The 22,853-nt window shown below is 42.6% G+C and overlaps 1 protein-coding gene across 1 annotated transcript in view; it reads left to right on the forward strand.

Annotated features, from left to right (window-relative positions):
- The first annotated feature begins 3,807 nt into the window (after positions 1-3,807).
- ADARB2 (adenosine deaminase RNA specific B2 (inactive)) overlaps positions 3,808-22,853 on the forward strand; it is a 327,010-nt gene continuing 307,964 nt past the window's right edge. The window contains exon 1 of the mRNA XM_052806329.1: positions 3,808-4,141. Within this exon, the coding sequence (XP_052662289.1) occupies positions 4,042-4,141 (100 nt within the window). The 5' untranslated portion in view covers positions 3,808-4,041. The remainder of the gene's footprint in view (positions 4,142-22,853) is intronic.

Genomic DNA, 22,853 nt, shown 5'->3' on the forward strand with positions numbered 1-22,853 from the left:
GGGAGGAGCACCCCCTGCAAATGCTGCAACAGTCTTGTGGAGCATCCCTGGTGCACCGTAGATGCTCAACCTCATTTTACATATTTGCATTTCTGTAAGTTCAAGGTAGCTTTTTTTTTTTAATTGTTTCACCTGCAATTTTTGTAGTATCATGTCATTGAAAATCAAGTTACTCCAAATTTCAGAAAGCAGAGGGATAAAGAAAAAATGGATTTCATATTTATTCTACTTCATCTAAATATGTTTGTATAGAAAAAGTACTGGCCAGCCATAATACTCATTGGCTTAGTATTCAGATTTGGATAACTTTTTCAAAGATTTGTTCCTGAAGTTGCTTATCTGAAGTGCTTAGCTGAAATAAGGGTGGGCTGCTTTTTTTCTTCAGCCATTTTCATTTTTCTCCATTTCTGTTGATTACTAACTCTACACTATATTGCTTAGGCATGGAAATTTAAATGGTAATGTATAATTAAGATGTGCAACCTTGCATCCAGTTTCACACCCTCTTTTCCCGTCATACTCTCATAGTCACCATCAGTCTTCCAGTTAATAAACTGTTTGGACTGCCCTTCAGCTCTCCTCTTTTGAGAGTACCTGAGTGAAGTGAATTGTCACAAATCCTACAAAGCTTGGACTCCTTGCTTGGGTACCTCCAGTGCTGAGAAAAACCTATCTCACAAGAACAGGAATATAGGTTTTGATATACTGGCTGGGATCAGTAGCTGCGATGGGTCACGAGAGGAGTCACAGCTCCTCGAACAGCATAGGGAAGAGTCTTTCACATCAGGACTCACACCTTAAACCCTCCTACCTGTCTGATTCACCTAGGCCTGAGTAGGTGGCTGTGCATGGGTGTGAAGTGCATTTCTTTGCAGGCTATAAGTCAAGGTGTGTGAAGGTGTTTTCCTCAGAACAGTCTGAAGTACTTCAGCTTGAAGGCAAATAAACATAACAACCTCCACAGCCAGGCCCATGGAGATGGGTAAGTCCTAAGCTGCTTTACTCAACAAAAAAGGAGCATGAAATACCTCTAACAACCATTACTGGGACATTCAGGAACAGCCATAATTTCTGTGGGGTGGTAAGACTATCAAGTGCATTGGCCATTAGTAGACATAAGCACATAACTGAAAGAGAGCTGGTGTTATTTTATAATTTAGCTTTTTTTCCCACCTCATTGATACTGGTTTTGTATTTCCTAGATTGAGTTTATGTCGCTTTACCATAGTGCTTGAAATCATGCACATGTTTGCCTGGGAGGAGAGACAGACCCAGTTGTGTGGGACTGGTAACCTTGCATTTAAGTTAAAAAAGGTCTTGAAACAGGAGACGTCACTGGGTGGAGAAGCTGACTCCTTCCAAGAACGAGAGGAATAAGCACAGCACATTTAAGGAATCCTATTGACTTTGTAGCTGGATAGTATAAACAATGACTGCCCTTCACCGTCCCTTGTGGCCAAGGGGAGATCTTCCACCAGCATGACTTAAGCTGTCTTCATGCCTCCACCAATCCTGAAACAGCCTAGGAGGGAGCTATACTACCAGTATAGCCCAACTGTTGCTGATGTTGGCTTGCTGATAACTTTCTCATAACTGTGCCTAGGACTGAAAAGCAGGTCATGAAATTGTTAGCACCTAATGATAGTTTCTGAGAATTGGTGGCTTTTCAGGTTGTGTTGGTAGCATGACTTCTCTAAGGATTGGCAATGCCAGTCTAGCTTCTTAACACCTCAGATTCCACTCTTTTTGAGAGTTTAACAAAATGTTATCAGAAAGAAAGTCTTCAGAAACCTTAAAGAATGCGTTGAGCTTGAAGCCACTCCTAAAAATGAATGAATGTCCTGGGATGCTCATTTTCTTTCTAATTGGACCTTGCTTCTCTTTTAGATCCCTAATGGATAGAGCACAGATTTGTAGTGAAGCATAGAAGACACTTTTCTAAATTTTTCTTCTAAATTGAGTGACTTAAATTCCAGACTGATTCAAAGTTTGATGTGCGGTTGAATGCGCAGTTGTGTTTTGCAGTAGCATTACTACTTCACACGCAAGTTTTTGCCACATTGATAGATGAGGGTCAGCTGTGTTCAGGACAACAGAAACCAGAAGGAAAAGAGGAGAAAGTTTAGAAGGCTCAAGCTAAAAACAAAAAACAATGATTGCCTCTCTGGTTTCCCACAGCTATGTTTTTCTCCCTGAAATAGACAGAATCTTTTTGAAGAGATGTTTACTTAAGCTATGTAGCAGTTTGAGGTTCGATTCTTTTGGGTGATGTGTATATTGTAACAAAAACCAGCCAGTAACCCGTAAAAGCTCCGCATGTAAAAACCTACATCCATGCAGGGCTTTCTGAATTATATCTGACATCCAAGCCGTGTGGGTCTAAATTCGCAGGCTCTCTTACTTTAGCTGGTAAGGTAGTGGAGGCAGTTTCCCCCTGTGCTTTGTGCTGTGCTGCATTGCTAAAATCGAAGGTATATATAGGGCCTTCTTACCATATGTGACCTGCTCCGTGGAGGATGGGGCCCAAGAGGTGACATCATCTTGGCATGCCTGTGTCATCTGAATCCTGGTTTAATGAGTACTTTTAGAGACTTTTAGGGAAATATTCTTGTTTGTTTAATTTGAAAATCTGTGTAATGTGTAGCTCTGCCTCGTCCAAAAATGACAGAGGCCTAAAACAGCCAAACACAGAAGGATTCTAATAGCTGGGAGAGTTGCAGTGGAAGTGCTTAGCAGCAGGAGCTGGGTAACCTACATTCCAACAAGAGGAAGTTTTAGATTAAAGGAGTTCTGATAAACAGGGTTTTACTGTGCTCCTCCAGCCGACTACAAATGCAGTAGGCACTAATGATGACATTAATTATTTAGCATAATTTTTTCTTGATATTCTTCCATTTTCCATTCACTGCCTAGGTTTCCAGATCCGTATTTTTAAGTTAGATAATAACTAAGGAGGCTAGAGCACAGAAGCAGTAGGTCCCTTGTAACTTAAAGCAGTATCTTATCTGTTGCATACTTCGGCTTTTTGTAATGAACGTGTAATGCTTTGTAGTCAAGCTTTTCAGAGGGATGCTGTTGTCATCTTTCCTCTCTGTAAAAGCCCCTCTGCTCCCGACACTTTAATTGCACAGTTTCCTAAATGAGGCACTGCAGAGTGTTAATGTATGAGTCTGAGCGACAACACACTCCTCTTTTCACAGAGCTTTTGCCCTTGATCGTGAATTTAGCAGAGCACGTACCTTAAAAATAACTGGAGATTCAAGGGGAGTCGCTACACTTAGCCTCTTGCATAAGGTTTGTGGATACAGGGATCCTCCAACAGTAACTCACATTCTTTCTCTGGGAATAATAAGCATTGCAATTAGTGAACTAGTTAGTAAGTGGTTAGGGAGGACAGCAGCGGCATTTCTCGGTTTCTAGAAGCAGAGCGCTCAGTGTCCACATGGTCTCAAGCAGGGGAAAAAAAAAAAAGAAAAAAAAAAAATTAAAGGCTTGAAATCCTGCCTGCAGCCTCCCTTCTTGCAAGCTGCCCCTCCGGCTTCTCCCAGACGAGCCGGCAGGATGTTCGTATTCCCTCCGGGGCCATTCTCCCTCGCTTTCTCCCGGGAGCCGGGCAGCGCCGGCAGCCCAGGGGGAGCGGAGTTTGGGGGCGAGGGCTGGCGGAGCTGATGTCAGAGCAGGGCGGCGGGAGCCATTGGGCTGCGGGAGACTTTGCAGCAGCAAATCCGCCCCCCTCGCTCCCCCCACCCCCGCGCCGTCGGCTTCAAAGCGGCCGGTGCCCAGCAACTCGCAGAGGTGCGAAAAGTGGGCGCGGGGCCGGCGGAGCCGCCGCGGCCGCCCCCGGGCATCGCCCCGGCCGGGCCCGGCACGTCGGGGCGGAGGCGCGACCCCTCGCCGCCACGCTGGGCAGCGCCGAGCGGCCAGCCCAGCCCAGCCCAGCCCAGCCCTACCCACCGCGCTATAAAAGCCGCCTCCAGAAAGAGGAGAAACTCCGCGGGAGGAAAACATCTCGGCGCGGTGCTGTTTCGCTGAAGTACAGGCATGACATCCGTCCTGGGCAGCAGCAGGGCGTCGGGAGGGCCGAGCGGGCAGCTGAAATGCAAGTCCAAGAGGAGGAGGAGGAGGAGATCGAAGAGGAAAGGTACGAGAAATTTTTTTTTCCCCCTTTTTCTTTTTTTTTTTTTCTTTTTCCTCCCCCTCTCTCTCCGCCTGTCTCCCGCACGCACGCCCCGGCAGACACGTCGGCTGCTCCCGTTTTTATTGTCTGTGCGCGGCGCACGCCGGCCCCGGCCCCGCCGCTGCCCCGACGGCCGGGGCGGGGCGGGCGGTGCCTTCCCCGCCGCGCCGATCCGCCACCGGCGGGGTCCAGCCGGGGAGGAGAGGGGCCTCCGCTCTCCCCCGCGGACGGGCAGCGTTTGCTCTCCTCCTCTCTTTGTGTCGGGCTGAGGTTGAAGCCCGCGGGGGTGCCGGCGGGCGGGGGGGGCTCAGCGCTCCCCCCCCGCCCCCCCCCCCCCCGTCCGAGGTAGCCGCGGTGCGGCGGCGGAGCTGTCCCGGCGGCTTCGCCGGCCCCGGCGCTGCCCCCCGCCCGGCCCCGGCGCCGCCAGCCGCCCCCCGCGCTGCCGCCCGTCCCGCTGTGCCCCGGTGCCGGCCGGTACCGGCGGGCAGGACGAGCCCCTGGCAGGGCAGAGCGCGGCGCGGAGCCTCCCGGGGCAGCGCGCAGCTCCCGGCCGGCGGGCTGCGCCCCCCCGAACTACCTCTTCTTTTGGTTTTTTGAGAGGGTCCGCCGAGTTCGGCTCTTTCGGTGCTGTTCCCCTTCCCTAAGCAGAGCTTTGCTAGGAAGGCGCTAATTGCCAGAAGCGTGAAAAGTGAAGCTACGGGGTGTCCTTGCGACCGGGGAATATGCCCTAGATAAAAGCTCTTCGCCAGGCTGTCCTGTTTTCTCCCGTAGAGGGGATGACACACTACTGCCTGGTTTTTGATGTTTTGCCTGAAAAAGCCGAAGTTAACAGTCTGTGAACACTTTAAAGTAAAATGAACTGATAGGAGAAGCAGAGTGCCAGAGATGCCCAGCTGCAGCGCGTTTGATTGCAGAGATGCTAACTCCAAGTGTTTATCTAAGCAGTAAATATCATCTAACCTGTAATTGTCATCATTATGTGGGACTAACGCAAGTTTTAGTCAGCTAGCTTGTCAACTCAGGTGGATGCTTTGGATGCGCTATTTCTTCTTCTGATTCTAGAAATCCTAATTTGGAAGGCGCCATTAGCCAAGTGTCCTTTAAATATTGATTATGTTGTACCCACTAAGCACGGTATTTGATAACTTTTTAGGAAGGTGTCAAAGCAGGTTTTGTGTAGTAACTAGTAAAAACCGCTCAAATGGTAAATGCTAGACTATATCACTTGATTGTCACTATTTTAACTTCGGTGCCTGAACTCTCTATATTCAGAATCATAGTAACAAATAGCGACCTGCGTACAAGTAAAAACAACAGACGTGCAGATAAATCAGGACTTCCAGTAGGTGTGTAACCTTGACTTGTTACTCCGGATCTGTAGTATGCTGTAACACCTGGTGACAAAGGCTGTCTTGTACGCTCCATTACAGAATAAATTTTAAAATATTAAGCAAAGGGAGAGCTCCCATACTCAGTCTCTTTAAATCTGCTTGTACTTACGTGGTGCTCTGCAGACTTCTTTATGCTGTATTTGTTCTAGCAAAACTACTTTTCGCGGGAATCCCAACTAGCCTTAGCAACCCTGTGCTTGGCCAAGAGAAAAGAGTAATCCATTAGCCTGTGCAATGGAGTAAAGGTGCTTTGTTATAAAGGTAAATTGTGTTAATTTTGTTTCTAAGAAGCAGACAGAAGTGAGGGTCTTTCAGTAAGACGTTTCTAATGCATCCTTTGTTGCTCTATGTTTTGCCAAAATAAGGTGGAATTTGAATGTTGTAAAAAACACAAAAACTTGCTAAACAGTAACTTGGTAGATGACAGCTATTTGCAGAATACACAGCTGGAGGTTGATGGCATTCTAGAAAGTGCTTGACTGACAAATATCAATAAGAAAGTGCACTTGAAGAGTTCATTTTTTTATTCTTCCAAAAATGCTATTGTAACCACTTTCCAAATAACGTAGTTTGTTAGTATACTAATTACAGGGAGCAATGCTTGCATTCATATGATTTTATCTTCTTTTCTGTGTCATCACAGTATATATTCATAAAAACACACTTTCCTGTAAATTTATGCTGGCAAAAAATGCCTGTAACTTAAGGCATGCCCAGTATAAAACCTGTTGGATTTTACTATTATGCTAGTTATTTACTTATCATATATTGATGTGGGGGTTTCGATGGTATCTAATGCAAAGGTGTTGTTTAACAAACTGTCTGTCCTGGAGACTAGTCAAGAAAATGTACATTAGGCACATAAACGACTACATCTTTATGAGAATTAATATGGGCTCCACTATTTTGCAGGTTTGATCTATTTAACAGATTGTGAAAAATCTTCGTAGAGAGTTACACCACAGACACTTGCCTTTAACTATTTTCCAGCACATATTTTGTTCTTTAAAGCAAGAATACTTTTAGTAGCTGTTTTAAAGTGTGTAACTACACACATATGTTTACACACACACACAGAGATACCTATGGATATGTGCAGACAAAGAAATTCACTCTAGTCTTAAATTTAAATTGAGTATTAACCTGTGTAAGGAAATGAAATTATCTGTCACATCCCCACTCCTTAAGGAGATGGACTCAAGAAATTATTTATACAACTTAATATATTTTATTACACATTACATATGAACTGTGCTTAAAACCAGGTTGAGACATCGCCTGATAGAATATCTAGGAATGTGTAGCAGTAGAAGCAGATATTATTCTCTATTTAATAGTGTTGTTTTTCCCCTTCTGATTTACTTTCCATGTTTTCAGTTGTATTTTTGTCCTGGTTAGTGTGAATCATAAATTACTGTGTCTGGGTATAGCACTTGCTCCATTTCTTTTGTACCTGGATGCTCTGTTTTAGGAGTTTCCTGGGGACAGAAAGCAAGTTCAAACAAGGAGAGCAAACAACATTCTCTGAATAGCTATATTTCCCTGTGTATTTAGGCTAAAAAAAAATAAAACCCACATGCTGCAAGAGACAGAGAGAGAGAGAATTTCCATATATGCAAATCAAGCACTGAGAAGTGTAGGACACTGAGTGTGATTCCAGTGTACAATGACATCGTCCAGTAGTTAATTTGCATGCATCTTATTTTTATGCTTATGAAATCCAGCAATCCTTTCATTATAAAGATCCTACCTTGAAGGATTAACATTTAATGTCCATGCAATGAGGATCACATTGCAAGCATATATTTGCACAGTGATTTCATTCAGTTTTATACCACATGTAAAAAGTGTGTTAAAAAGCTAAAATGTGGATATTCATAGCCGTTTGTTAAATTAGTATAGGTAGGAATATTTTTATTGTCATTTAGAAAGTAAGTGAGTTAACTCCCAGTGAGAAGTAAATATCTTAATTTCTCAAAGACCTAAGGAGGAATAAATACAGATGCTTGCCAGATTATCTGCATACTAATTTCGTGTAAAAGCAGTAACAGGTATTTTATATTTCCGTCTCTCTGTTTTTTTGTTTTGCTTTGTTTTTTTTTTTAATCTGTGTGTGTAAAAGGACCAGAGTTTAGAAAACTATGCCTAATAATTTAGAAAAATACAGTTTAAATTTTTAGGGCTTTATAGGAAGTTGCTGGATTTGTGGGTTCTTGTTGTGTTTTCTCCGGGGCTCTGGAATGTGGCAGAGTACTGGCAGAATTCAGCACAGTGGCCTCAGCACAGTTTGTGCAGATTTCATAGCCTGTGGTATAGATTTTTAAAAGAAGGCTTGTTTTCTGAGATAAATGATTACAAGTAGACCAAACAAAAGCAGAGTTGCCGTTTACTGATAACACTAAAAAGGCCACACTTCAGCAGCCTCTGGCAACTTCTTAGAAATCAACATATAGAAAGTTAACTATGAAATGGGTGATTGGAGATATGCCCCTTATGAGTTATTATTTTCCAGTACAAGACAACAAATAAGCCACCTTATTTGTAATGCTGTTTTATAGAGCTAGCGATTAAAGTTAATTACTGGAAACAGGAGGGAATCAGGTATGCCTGATATGGTAGAAGGCCATGGCCGAGGTCGCTGCTGATACAACGGGACACGAAATAAAAGTTGACAGAATAAACTAAATAAGGGCAGCAAGCGGGTGAGAGAGGCAAAAGGATTGTGAAATGAAATTCCATGAAAAATTAATGAAATAGAAAGATTGTGCTGAGGACGGAGGGAGGAAACCAGCTTGGTTCTTCATCATCCTGCAATGCCAAAGTAATAAATGAGCGTGTTTCATCTTGGCGAGGTTCAGGGACACAACTCCTTCCCCACAACAGGATTGCGTCGTGCTTCAAGATGTGTTCCGCTTATCTCGTCCCCTGACAGCTGGAGAGGAAGAGACTGGATTTGGTGATAAAATTAAATTGATTAAACCTTTATCCATCATCTAATTTGGTACCTTTCTTTCTTCTTTTTTACTATTACCTCCAATTTCTAGTGATCCGTGTAATGACAGCAATTTGAGATAGCATCAAGGACATTAGCTACGATGACTGAACTTAAATTTAGAATAAAAATATGGGATTCATGAGCCCATATCTAAATAGCAGACGATTAGGTTATAGCAGAGTTGTATCTTCCTAGCAACAGCATGTAAGAGTGAGGACAATAAAATGGCACATTTTACTTTGAGAGAGAACAAAATATTTCAACTTTACCTCAAAGTATTAATTATTTAAGTAAAAAAAGCATTAATATAAATATTGACCGTATCTTACATGAGCAATGACATATATAGCCATTTTTACCTTTTTGACCACATAAATTGTCAGATGTTTTGCTTTCTTCAGTGGCGATGCAGAGGCACATAAAGCTAGTGGCCAAGTATCATACTGTTGGAAGTTGCTTCATATTGCTTAAAATTTTGTAGCTTCTCCTTGGTGATTTGGGTAGGGAAATTCTCCCATAAGGTGAGAGCAAGCTTTGCATACATATTGCAGTTTAAGTGACATTAATGGAGTTTATAAAATACTTAATGGCAGCCCTTTCTGAAGTGATACCCTACAAATGGAAAACGCTGCACTAAAAATTAAAGGTCAGATCAAATTGCCTTGTGAAATACCAAAGCTACTGAAGGTTTGTGCAAACTGTTTTCTTAGGTTCCTTTAATGCCCTTTAGGTTAGCAAGTTGCATTAAAAAAGTGAACATTAGAATATCTGTCTGATCTCTGTTAATTGTAATACTTTTGAATTACTGCTGTCCAGTATCGTATAGGTTTTGCGAGTAGTAATGAACCTGAATTGATCCTTATGTTTACAGCTAACTATCTCTACAAACTTTCAGGCAGTTTATTGTTTTTTCAGTGTAAACTACTAGTTATCCAGACAAAAAAAGCTAATAGGCATCAGTAGATAGATTATTCTCAAGGCATCTGTGATGAACTTGATGTTTTCTCTGTAGAACAGCACGGTTTGCCTGCAAATTATTTAAGTTCCGATAATAAAGTGCTTACCTTCCTGCTCTGGCTGACCTTTGTTCCCAGCTGTATGAATTTGAAACGCAGCAGCCAACCCAGAGGAGTTTTAACAGCATATTGTGATATATAGTATATTAAAAAGACGGCTGTGTTAACTCGCAGAAGCAGCTTGTCAACCCATACTAATAGAGAACCCTCCCCAAGTCATAAAATAACCAAATTTAATGCTTTAGCAGAAAGCATTAAATGGATGGCGTTATCATTGTCATTCAGTCAGTCTAGAATTTCTTACTTCTTACAATGGCTTTGAAATATGAAGACGTATTTTTGGGCCCTGAGTTAACAATACCCGCTCCGGACTAAGAACTGGACATCACTGTGGATGGTTTAATGAAAATCTCTGCTAAGTAAAGCGTGATAACAAGGGAAGCATAGAGCAGGGCAGAGTGCGTGAAGAGCAGGATGGCTAATATTGAAGATATTACGGTGTCATTAATGAATGAAAGGTGTATTTTCACTGGGTGTATTCTGTTTCATCCTGGCTGTTCTAGCTCCCAAATGCGTACTAGAAATAGTGAGGATTCAGAGACATATGGCAAAAGGGATTAGAGATGTGTAAAATTTCAGTAGAAGAAAATTGATAAGATTTATATTGTTTACTTTGGAGATAAACTTAAGAAAGAATACAGTAAAATTATATTAAAGAAGGAAAGATTATAAAGAAGGTAAACAGGCTACTCTAATTCATTCCTGATTTTTTTATTTACAAAGACAGAGGCCTTTAAGGAAACAGAATTTCAGCATGTTTAATAGGGTTGGAAGTACTTTTTCTGTTGAGACAGTATGTAGCTGGCCTGGGGAATTCATTCATTCAAGGTACGGAAAAACAAAACTTACATATGTGTAGGAAGTCGAGGGATTTGATTAGGTCAGCTGAGACTAACGCTGAAAAGTTTGCCGCTCGCTTCAGTGAATGTAGGCTTTGGCTTTAGGTAGGATACACTAAGAAGGATTTGTTTTTTTTAATATGAGATATGAATCGTCTTTTTCAGGAAATTATCTGACTCCTGACTTACTTGGATTACGTGGAAAGATGATTTGTAGGCTGTTTAATCGCTCCTGTTCACTGTGAGGCTGTTTGCACTCTCCTCTGTTTCCACAGCCGAAGCTGTAGCACGGCGGTTCAGGAGGTGCCTTTCTGCTCGGCTTCGCGGCGGTGGCAATGCGCATCCCTCCGCCCGTGTGCCTCCCAAAACCAGGAACACAGCTGCGAGGAAGGCAGGCGCGTTTCCTTGGAATATTCCTGACGGCTTTTTAAGTCGCCTTCCTCTCTGTTCCTACTCAACGCCTTCCCTGCATGATGTATGTAAAAATAGACCGAAATTGAGACTGATTCCCAGTCTCTTCCTTTGATGCTGTAGTGAGGTTAGGAGGATAACAATAAAAATTAATACCCCCCCCGTTTCTTATTCCCTTGGAAAAAGAAACAAAAGAGTAGGATAAAAGGGGGTGAAAACGAAGTTTACAAACACGTGATCATTTGTCAGGAAGAAAAAAACCACAGTTACTGGCGTGACTGCTAGTCCGTCATCTTCAGATGAATATTGTGTAGTAGGGGGTTACCCCTGCAAACCATAGTCTGTCTTTGTGAAAGTGTTCCTGCTGGGTTAGGGTTTGGTCCCAATGCTGTACCAAATATTGCCTCTGATTTTGGAGTTGTGCCACTTGTGAGTGCTGTTTCTGAAACCTGCAGTACGTGCTGGTGGCGTTTTATTTGTGGTTCAGGAATGAGGAGGGAGCAATAAGTAGAGCTCAGCAAAACACTTCGTGATGAAGTGTGATATTTTTTCTCCATTTTTACATCATCTTTGTTCCTTATAAGAGAAATGGTGCTCAAGATTATTAGCAGAGTCACCTTTCTTTTAAGTGCTCATGAAACATCAACATGAAGAGTCAAAGATGCTGGGAAGTGTGGGAATAAAGAAGTAGAATTTGACAGATACTTTATCTCCATCTCCAGAGAAAGAGATTTACACACAACTAATTTTATGCAATTGCCCGCTTCTTACCACTTCTCAGATGCTGTGAAATAGCTACTTATTCCTTAAATAGTGGGGTTTAACAAATGTAAAATGATGGCTATTAAGCGAACTGTAATAATGTGTTACCTTTGTGTAAGGCCTGATGCTGCTGCCCCTACTCACAGTAAAATTGAAACTGAAACTTCTCAGCATGAGTCAGGGTGGCAGAACTGTGCTGCTATATCCATGGGTGTCTGTGCCTAAATATATATGTACATATATACATTTTTGTATGAAATGTAAACTTTTGCTTCAGCTGTCTAGCTGTATTAAATGAATGACTATAATAAACTCCCAAGTTATATTAGACAAAGGGTTTTAAAGCCTGTAGAGTCCAAAAAATATTTACATGAGGGATTAATTTTTATATTACAATGAAGGATTTTGTTTAGAGATGTAAAAATAAAATACATTTGTATCATTTGTTTATTTATACACATCCATCCATCCATGCTGTATGAATTTGTAATTTTATATATATATATATATAAACATTCTCATAGGATTTGTGTATGATCTTCCTCTATGTAATACTAATAGTCTTGCAGACAAATCACAAAGGCACAACTGCACGAGGATTATAAGATTGTTTTAGAGTGAGAAATAAACAAATGAAAGAAACGTCTTATAAGCCAGATTTTTTAGGATATTTCTATGTTCTATTTCTCTAGATATGTTTTCTGAGTAGCTAAGTAATTCAGAATGGTGAAGGCAGAGGCTTATGCAGGAGCCTGTAATACCCATGTCAGGAAACCCCGAACCTTTACCGAAAAGGTGGATTTGGTCTTAAGTTTCTTTGTGTGCTGATCTTTCTCCAGCTGAAACTTAGGGAAGAACTGACATAACTGGGAGCAGAAGCTAACCCTGAGCTCGTGCTCCGTTTTACATCCATGCCAGCAGCCCTGCCACAAACTGCCAGGCAAAATGCCGATGGATTCTTGAACAATATTGAAATGAAATTAACTTTCATTAGCTGATTTCCAGGTTGTAATTTCCTTCTGTCATGCCAATCATGAATTGCTATTTACACGTTCATATGAATGGTGATTTTGGGAGGCTAGGGGCAGAGCTGCAGTGGTCTGCGTTGCCTCCATTGTTGAGCACCGCAGACAGTAATTAAATTGGAGCTCAGCTCTTGCTGCTTGTGGATTTAGGAGTTTAAAAGAAACAGTACAAAAAGGGAGTGTTCTCTAATATCACTGACAGCAGGTCTCCTCTAGCTGCAACTGCTGCAAAGATTATTGATTGATCTGTGTTTATCATTTATTTATGCTAAAGCATCTGATGTGTGTCCCTAGAATCTCGTTTCTCAAATCAAGATACTTGAGTCATTTTCAATTCACATTTATAATGACCAGTTTTTACAGCTGTATGACAGAGGTTTGCTTTACCTGGTGCTGTGCCCACAAGGAGCACTTTTTGTGCCTTCAGCAGAAATCCGTGAGCACAAGTCATTTGATAATTTAAAAAAAAAAAAAGTTTCACTGTGCAAATCCTTTAGATTTCATATACAGGAAGAAGAGGGAATATACAGTATTCAGTCATAAATGTGAAGCATTTCAGTTCTGCCAGAACAAGTCAAAAGCTAGTCTTTCTAGGTTAACTTGTATCCTGCCAATAATACTTTTTAAATGAGACTTTAGCTCTGCATTAATTTTGCTAAAAAACTGAAGAATTTTGGAATCTTTGCATGTTATAGCACAAGGTGTAAACTGTAAGGTAAAAACACGCAGTAACATACTAATAGTACCAGTTACCAGAAGATGGTTATTAGGTGTCAAAAAAAAAAAAAAGTGGGGATTTTAAAAAATGTACACTGGGTTTGATTAGACAGAAATGAAATAGCCTTTTGCAGTTTAGAAATGTGGTTAGTGATAGAAGTAGTTTAACAGAACACTGCTTTATAGATTGGTTAGCCTAGGCACATTTTTAAGCAGGTGATACATTCTGCTTAAATGGGGTAGGAAACCATAGACAAAGAAGTTTTGGCAGATTTTCCTGAAGGCTACCCCTGAATTCCTTATTAAATTTATACTTTTATGTTGTAAGGCACATTGGACTATTTTTCCCTGCCAGTGACTTAAGATCATCCTTCTCTTCAGATAATTGCAACTCATCCCAGCCAGCAAGGACTCTTATTGCCCAGAGTTAATAAAAATGCATCAGTGTAATCATACTAGGTACAGGCTCAGAGTATTTATGAAAAGTTGTTATTAACTCTCACAGACAGAGAGGGCACATTCCCCCAGTTTACGGAGGGGGAAACTGAGTCAGAGCAGTTAATAAATCTGTTGTTGCAGAATTAATTAGCAAGAGGTAGGAATTCAGGAGTCTGTCGCTCCAGTTTCAAGTATCAAATGAACCTGTTTCTAGTTCGTACCTATCTTTTCTGTAGCTGCATCACATCTGTGGTTGCATCACATCGCTCGGGTTTCTCACTGCGAAATACTCATGTGACATGGCAGGTCCGTGGGAGCGCTGCTCGTTTCAAGGCAGCCAGTGTGCCACGCTGCACGCCGGCAGCGGGTGCTCACAGCCAGGAGCAGGTGTAATCCCTGCCTGCAAGGCAGCCTGCTGCATTTGTTTGCAAAGCGGTTCTGCCTGGTGGTGTTTGAAAGAAGAGGGCTTTTTATTTATTTATTTTGTGTGCGAACGAATGCATGGGATCAGATTCTTCCTTGGTGTTAAATCACATTTGCTCTTCAGCTCCTGGAAGGCTTTTGATTTCTCCCAGAATGGCTTGTTAGACATGCTGAGGGCAAGGTTTCTGTGTATCCGAGTTTACATTTAAAAGGCAACTCTTTCTTCAATATTAGCAGCACATTGCTGACAAGTCTGTAGAATAACTCTTTTTTTATAACATACATTACTTCCTTCATTACTTCCTTCAGATACTATGAGAATTTGCTTATGGAATTGACTGAAACTATTACAGATTTTCTTTTTTTTTTTTTAAAGGAGATTTGTCCTTTTAGATGAACCACTTAATTTCCATAGGATTAAATATTATCTAAATTTCATAACTTTTATTTCCATTAAAAATCTTAGTAAAAGTGCCTACATTTGTGCCTTGCCTGTAATTCATCAATTTTGTATATGCAGGTGCTTCTTGGAAGACCAGGAGACTATTCCACTTTAGCTAAAACCACTGTAAATTGACCGTACTATTTAACCATAAGATAATTCTTTGACTAAGATGTGGCAGACAATTCTAAGATGGAAAAAAAAGAACCAAGCCCTGGTTTCTAGATCTAGGAAAGTAATTCTAAAAGCTAAAAACAATTAAAAAAAATCTGTTCCCTATACATTATTACTTTAATTTTGCCTCAAAAAACTCCAAGCCCTCATCAAGAATCTCCAAAATTAACTGCAAGCAAGAAGCAACAAATTACACACTGTTTCAGGTCTTGTGGAGCGCTGTTTTAATGGGAACATGAATTAAACACTATAGAAGCTATCTCAATTTATTGTTAATGATTAAAAGATAACCGCAGAGGCTCCAAAAAGCCACTCTTAAAATAAAACATAGTGTATGTAACCCTGAAAATCCATGTGTTTATCACCTATTTGCACTTTTTGAATTTATTTCTGTCTTTACCAAAACACCCGTCTCTTTCTTCCCCTTGTTGCTTTTATCTTAATCCCCTTGTTTGCATCCCCACCTATTGAAGCAGCTGTTATTCATACAAATTATGAAAATGAAAGTATGTATGAGATTGGTGGCTGGATAGGACCAATATATCACCAAAGGTCTTTGGGGGGGTAATGTATGGCCTTGGTTCAGCAAAATCACTTGTTCAGTCATTCCATTGCTGCTCAGAAAAGCAGTAAATAATAAGTAACAAGATCTGCATACTAATATGCAGGCACTTAATTTTTTGTGTGGAATCAGAAACTGGATAAGAAGTTACTATTCTTTTCCTAAAAATTTTCCACGTACAAAAAAATTTGTAATGCGCTTACGTGCCAACACCTATTTCTTAGGGCTCATTCTGTCTTAGCATATCTAAACTGATCTTCCTACCACTTCCTGAACTGAATAGATGTTTCTCTGACACTGGCATGTGAAGTTGGTTTCTGTGCTGTTCAGACAGAAATGGGAGACAGCAAAAAGTAAAGGTACGGGACTGAGACAGACTATTATTCTGATGGCCATTATAGAAAGTCAATCTCTGCATCATATGCAGGCAGTTGGATGAAAATAGTGGTTTGTTAATCTTGGTTTATCTTGTTAATCTTGGTTTCAAATAATTTTCCTTTTGTTGGTTTGCCCCATACTATATTGTTGCAAATGCTGGCATTAGGCGCATACCTGTCTGCAGGTGCAGTCACGCACAGACCGCGTACAGACAATCAACTGAATTTCCATCTGTCATTTCCCCGTGCTCCAGCAGGTATCAGTGAGTCTGCGCATTGTGGGAGAGATGATGATGACTCACTGAAACCCACATGGCAAAAAGAGACTTTTCAGTGATCATCAGCACAGGCCTTTTACACAGAGATGAAGTGCAGGTGGAAAGGCACCCTAAAGGCATGCCGAGATGTGATGCTCTCAGCGCATCTGTGGCCAAAAGCATGGCTTAAGGGTAGCAACAATATGGCTCCCTGCCCAAATGTAGGGAACTGGTTTCCATCAGCCCTTTCTAGCAGACAGCTTGTCTCTGCCGAATGTTGACAACATATTACATAAATTTCCCTGCAACAGCTTGTTTAAGAAACTTTTCCCAGTAATGTAGATTAAGTTAGAATTTTGTTTTGACTGCTGTAATGCATATTCATTAGATAAAAGCCCAGACAATTACTGTGATAGTTTCACTAGCAGGTGGAGCATGTTTTAGGATTTGATGGGCATGGGATTTGATGGAATAATCTCAGAGAAATTTGGGAGATTATTTTTATGATGGGGGTTTGTATGAAAAGTGAGAATGTAAGCAGATTTGAAGGTGATTTCATTATGTTTTTACATGAGTTTGCTCTTACCATTTTAAATCTAGAATAAGTTCATACTTTGAAAAAATGAAGGTCTCTTAGGGCAAACAATGAACACGCAAATAAGTGCTACCGGAATAATATAGTTTAAAATTGCATAAATAGTAAGCAGCGGTATTTCTAAAGGGATACCACTTTATTGCGTTCATTTTCCAAAACTAGAAAAGAACTAGAAAAAATATCTTCTATCTTAACTTCTATAATGTTCACTTTCATCCATTATGTACATTAAGGTTATAGATTCATTTTTGTTGCGTAGTTAATATTACAGAAAATATGCATGCATCAACATTGCTGAGAATTTGCGAACAAAAGAACAATTTCCTTTTTTGTTTCCACTAGAAAAGAGAGAAAGATTGAGAACAGAATCAAGGCGAAGAGAATAGGAGCCCAATCCTGCACTGTCACAAGGGAGTCTTTCAGGAGCACCAGGCCCTACCGCTTACAGGACCTTCCTCCCATAGGTCATCCTCCCATGGGTGGTCACGTTGTCTTCAGTGCAGATTGACCTCTGGTAATTTTTATAGGGGTTAGGGTCATGCTAACTGGCACTATCAGTAGTGGATCACTGCCAAATTAAGAGTTTCAAAAAGAAAACAAGGAAGTTAAAACTGCACACTCGGGAAAGCACTTTATTTCATCCCTACAGCACAGCATCAGAATTTTAACATTAAAGGAGGTTTAAAAATATACTTGCATAGCACAGAAGTTATCAGTCTAGACTCCCCATCTGTTGAATGCCTTGGAAGTATCAGTAGCAGTTCAGTATCTGACTTAAACAGAAATCATCATGTAAAAATGCTAATAATTTCTCTACACTGTTTTGTTACTAATGGAACTTCAAAGCTATGAATGCATATGTTTGTATTCAATTTCTATTTATATACTTAAACACAGACACTCTAGTACCATGCATATTAACGTGCCAATATGTGCTCCAGCAACGCATGTGTTAACGTACATGCATATTTATATAAAGGGCTGAACTCAGTGGAAGTTTTGTCCTAGGCTTCATAAGGAGCTTGGATTAAACCCCGATTTTTTTAATGAACATAGGGCCAAATTTCCAGGAATTGATTTAGTTCATAACATTGTCTTTTCGTTGTTGTAGTTGGTTTTTACTTCTTAAGCACAAGTTTTTTAAGAGCTGCATCATTTTCACCAGCTTGTGTAGAGAAGTTTCTCTGTTGACAGAGCTGCTTCCATACTTCCTTCGTCATCTTCCTTTGTCTTTCTTGTTTTCAGTGTGTTTTAATCATGTTTTGTAATCCCCTATGCTGTTATAACTGATTAATTAGCAAACCTTCAGTTTCAGGCTCTGAATTTTTCTCTTGGGCTCAGACCATTTATAATCTCAGCTGAAAAGACAAGATTGAACATCTGCCTTGTAATTCATCTCTTTGCATCTTGTACCCATCATGATTATTGTTTGTTCTTTATTATAACTGGGGTTTTTAAGGGTGAAATGTTACACACTGCATTATCTGGGCTCTTAGCCTGAAAATAAATCCATGCAGATGGGCTGCGGTGAAATAGTGAAAGTCAAGAACTCCACAACTCGTGTTCTTTTGTAGAATTTGGGACCTCAGGTGTCCATTTATTTCAAGAATCAACTTAAAGGAACTGTGGCAGGGAAAAGATAATGGTGGATGAATTGTTTCTTTTGCAGAGCTTTCATCAGTTTATATTTTTGAAATTTTCTTTGCAAAGATGCAGGATAGAAACATACATATATTTGTATATTTATGAAAAGTAAATAAATCCAACATTTTCATCCAGTCGTAGGATGCCGAAATCTATGGTTTTCAGAAAATCACATTACAGGACCTGCAACTGTACCAGCTACTGGTGGCAGTGAAAGGACCATCCTCCTTCAGAAGTTCAGGTCTGAGCTTCCCTCAACTCCTTGTCAAGATTTCCACTTGAAGCCTGCTTGCTCAGAGCTTCTGCGGGGAGCATTTTTCTCTGCTGCACTTGCTGTGCATGTTTTTTGATATAGTTGGGATTGAGATTTTGAGGGATTGAAGGGGGATCAAGTACCCATTTGCCATTACCTGTTTCCGGCTGGAAACCGTGGGATGGCAAACTTTCTCTCCCCTCTCCCTGACGCACAGTGTGAAGGGATAGTGGAAGAGAAATTTTGCCAAGACATTGTACATTTGGCAGGACAGGTAGAAAAGTAGTGAATAAAATAATTTCTTTGCTCATCCCACCTACTGTCCTAGTCATGATCTCAAGCACCAGGTAGCAGCACACAGAGGATTTATTTCTCCAAAAGGAACCGGCTGTCTCCAAGTGTCACATAATTTATGCAGAAATTGCTTGTTTCTCCTTTCTACTGCAGCTGATACCCACATGGACTTGTCCATCCAAAGGACCCTGTTCTCTTTGGCCTGAACTGGAAAAAAGGGAGGTATTCAGGCTCTCCCATATGTAATGTCTTACATCGGTTAGAGGCCTGACAGTGTCAGCTGGCTGCTGGAGTCTCTTGCAAATATGCATTTCTGTTATTCATGCAGTCTGAGCCTTCCAAAAACTGTGAGACCTCCAAACGATTCTCAATAGGGTTACTGCAGGTTTTGGAATCATACTGTAAAATCATATAAGTATTTTCATTATGGAAATATAAGAGGAAAGAAAACAGCTAATGGCGGATTTTTAACTGATTTTTTTATTTCTTTCACAACTCTGATCTTTGTAGGTACTGGATTAAAAAATAATTTCAAACATGAATAAGAAATAACGTGTGCAGAAAACTTCATTTCAGCTAGAATTAGCAATGTGAAGCGCCTTTCTGGGGCTGTGATTCCAGTCTGCCGGTTTCCCAGAGTGCGCAGAACAAGTGTGGCTGTGACCAATGGAGCCCATGAAGCATTTTGAAATAGTCTCTAGCGCTCATTTCTTTCTCCAGGAAGAACTAATTTTAAATATTCCAGCAGGCCTTTCAGGAGATATAGCATCTTGCTCTCCTGACTGCCTCTTTTTTTATGTTTGTTTTTTAAGAGATTTCCTCTCTTGCAGATGTTTATTTTCTTACAGCATTGTATTGCCCATATGCATGGCTCTCTTCTCAGCCTCCAGCTGGTCCCCTTAGCTGCTGTCTTTGGACAGCAATGTATCAGCAAGGAGCAGCTGACTCTGATGCAACTTGGTTAGGCTGAGTTTTGGGGCAACAGAGTGTTTCTTTAGAAGATGCAATGTCTCAAGTGTTGATGGGGCTTAGTGGGGATGCAAGACCCCACCTACGACAATCTGCTCACCAGAGGGAAAGCTGACATGAGATTCGCATGCGAGACACTTACCTATATTGCCTTCTGCGCGTGTTTTCCATTGACCATGGCCAGGCAGTCTTTTATGAAGAAGTCCATGAATTCTGTGTGTGTCTGTCCAGGTGCAGGTCAGGGACTTCAGTTCGGCATGTGCTAGGGAGCTGCTGAAATGTTGGGGTGTCGTGGTTCAAGCCCATCTGGTAACAAAGCATTACAAAGCCGCTTGCTCACTCCTCCCCGCTGGCCCCGATGGGATGAGTAGGAGAAAATATAAAGAAAAGCTCGTGGGTCAAGACAAGGACAGGGAGAGATCACTCACCACTTATGGTCACAGGCAAAAGACAGACTCAACTTGGGGAAAAAACAAAATCAATTTAATTTACTACCAATCAAATCAAAACAGGGATAATGAGAAGTAAACCCAAACCTTAGAACACCTTTCCCCCTCTCCCCTCCTCCTTCCCAGGCTCAACTCCATTCCTGAATTCTCTACCTCCTCCCCCGCAGTGGCGCAGGGGGACGGGGAATATGGGGGTTGTGGTCAGTTCATCACGCGTTGTCTCTGCCGCTCCTTCCTCCTCAGGGGCAGGACTCCTCACTCATCCCCTGCTCCGGCGTGGGGTCCCTCCCACAGGAGACAGTTCTCCATGAACTTCTCCAACGTGAGTCCTTCCCACGGGCTGCAGTTCTTCACAAACTTCCCTGGCGTGCGTCCTTTCCGCAGGCCGCAGTCCTTCAGGCACAGACTGCTCCAGTGCGGGCTTTCCCATGGAGTCACGGCCATCTTGGGGGGCATCCCCCTGCTCCGGCGTGGGCTCCTCTCTCCCCGGGCTGCAGGTGGGCATCTGCTCCCCCGCTCCCCTCCATGGGCTGGGGGGGGACAGCCTGCCGTCTCACCACGGGCTGCAGGGGCATCCCCTCCTCCGGTGCGCCGCTGTACCCTCCTTCTTCACTGACCTTGGTATCTGCTTACGTGTTCCTGTCACATTCCAATCTCTTCCCCCGCTGCAGGTTCCCCTTCTTAAATCTGTTCTCCCAGAGGCGCTACCACCGTCGCTGATGGGCTCGGCCTGGGCCAGAGGCGGGTGCGACTTGGAGCCAGAGAAGTTTCTAGCAGCTTCTCACAGGAGCCACCCCCCCGCTACCAAAACTCGCCACACAAACCCAAAACAGGGGGTCACAGGATGGTACAAATCGCAGCCAGTTCTGCTGGATGTGCTCACATGAACCTGTGAGAGATGTATCACTAGGGAGTCAGAGAGCCATGTTTCTCCTATGTCTCCCGGTAGTATGGTGGGAGCACAGTGGCCTGTTGGTTCCCCCAGCTCCATCAGCAAGGAAGACGGGTCTTACCTGATGTTTATCTGGGGCCTGGGGGTAGGTTCACACACTTGCAAAATGGATTTCCACTAAAGGAAGCTCTATTCCGAAACTGGCAATGCTGAAACTTGAAATTATCTTCTCCTTTATTACTAGGACCTATTTTTAGGCCCTAATTCATGTCTCGTGAATGCAGTCCTCCCACTCCTACGTTGGGAGTACTGAACTGGAGTCTGAGGACTGTGCGTTACATTTTCCAGAAATAGGTGCTACCCAGATTTTGAATATTTACATTCTTTGCCGTTTAAAAAAATGCACCCACTGGCTTCAGGCCTGTATATGGTTTTAAAATAGTGAAAAATCAAAGTATGAACTGCTATGCTTTGTTTTCTTGTCACTCAATCCTCATTTTTATTTTGGTTGCGTGGAGGGGATCTTTGCTTAGTTAGTTTGCATCTAGATTCTGCAAAATGCAAAAAAATATAGACTACAGGCCCAACAACTCCTATTAAAGTATTTTGGATGTCTCCTGTCTTCTGCACTCTGCTCTTGAGCTGCAGTACCACAGCTGTGGTCACCCATAAGCACCTGAAGCTATTTACGCCCCACTGTCTTCAGTGGTCAGCGTGAGGCCAAATCCAGCAGCACACCTACATTACTTTCCTGTTGGAGCACCTGCAGCTGGTGTTCACGGAGGTAAACTCTGCTAAAAATTCCCTCGTGGGAGCCCTAACATGCAGCAAGGTGTGATGGGTTAACCCTGGCTGGACGCCAGGTGCCCACCAGAGCCGTTCTGTCACTCCCCCTCCTTCTCAGCTGGACAGGGGAGAGAAAATATAACAAAGAGCTTGTGGGTCAAGATAAGGATAGGAGAGATCACTCACCAATTACCGTCACGGGCAAAACAGACTCAGTTTGGGGAAAATTAACTTGATTTATTACAAATCAACCGGAGTAGGGTAATGAGAAATAAAACCAAATCTCAGAACACCTCCCCTCCACCCCTCCCTTCTTCCCGGGCACAACTTCACTCCCGGATTCTCTACCAACCCCCCCCCAGCGGCACAGGGGGACGGGGAATGGGGTTTACGGTCAGTTCATCACATGTTATTTTCTGCCGCTTCATCCTCCTCAGGGGGAGGACTCATCACACTCTTCCCCTGCTCCAGCATGGGGTCCCACCCACAGGAGACAGTCCTCCACGAACTTCTCCAACGTGGGTCCTTCCCACGGACTGCAGTTCTTCACGAACTGCTCCAGCATGGGTCCTTTCCACGGTGTGCAGTCCTTCAGGCACAGACTGCTCCAGCGTGGGCCCCCCCCGGGGTCACAAGTCCTGCCAGAAAACCTGCTCCAGCCTGGGCTCCTCTCTCCACAGATCCGCAGGTCCTGCCAGGAGCCTGCTCCAGCACGGGGTTCCCACGGGGTCACAGCCTCCTTCAGGAACCCACCTGCTCTGGCGTGGGGTCCTCCCCGGGCTGCAGGTGGAGATCTGCTCCACCGTGGTCCTCCATGGGCTGCAGGGGACAGCCTGCCTCACCATGGTCTTCCCCACGGGCTGCAGGGGAATCTCTGCTCCGGCGCCTGGAGCATCTCCTCCCCC

The sequence above is a fragment of the Harpia harpyja genome, chromosome 1 (genome assembly GCF_026419915.1).
Source record: "Harpia harpyja isolate bHarHar1 chromosome 1, bHarHar1 primary haplotype, whole genome shotgun sequence".
In the NCBI taxonomy this organism is placed as follows: Eukaryota; Metazoa; Chordata; class Aves; order Accipitriformes; family Accipitridae; genus Harpia; species Harpia harpyja.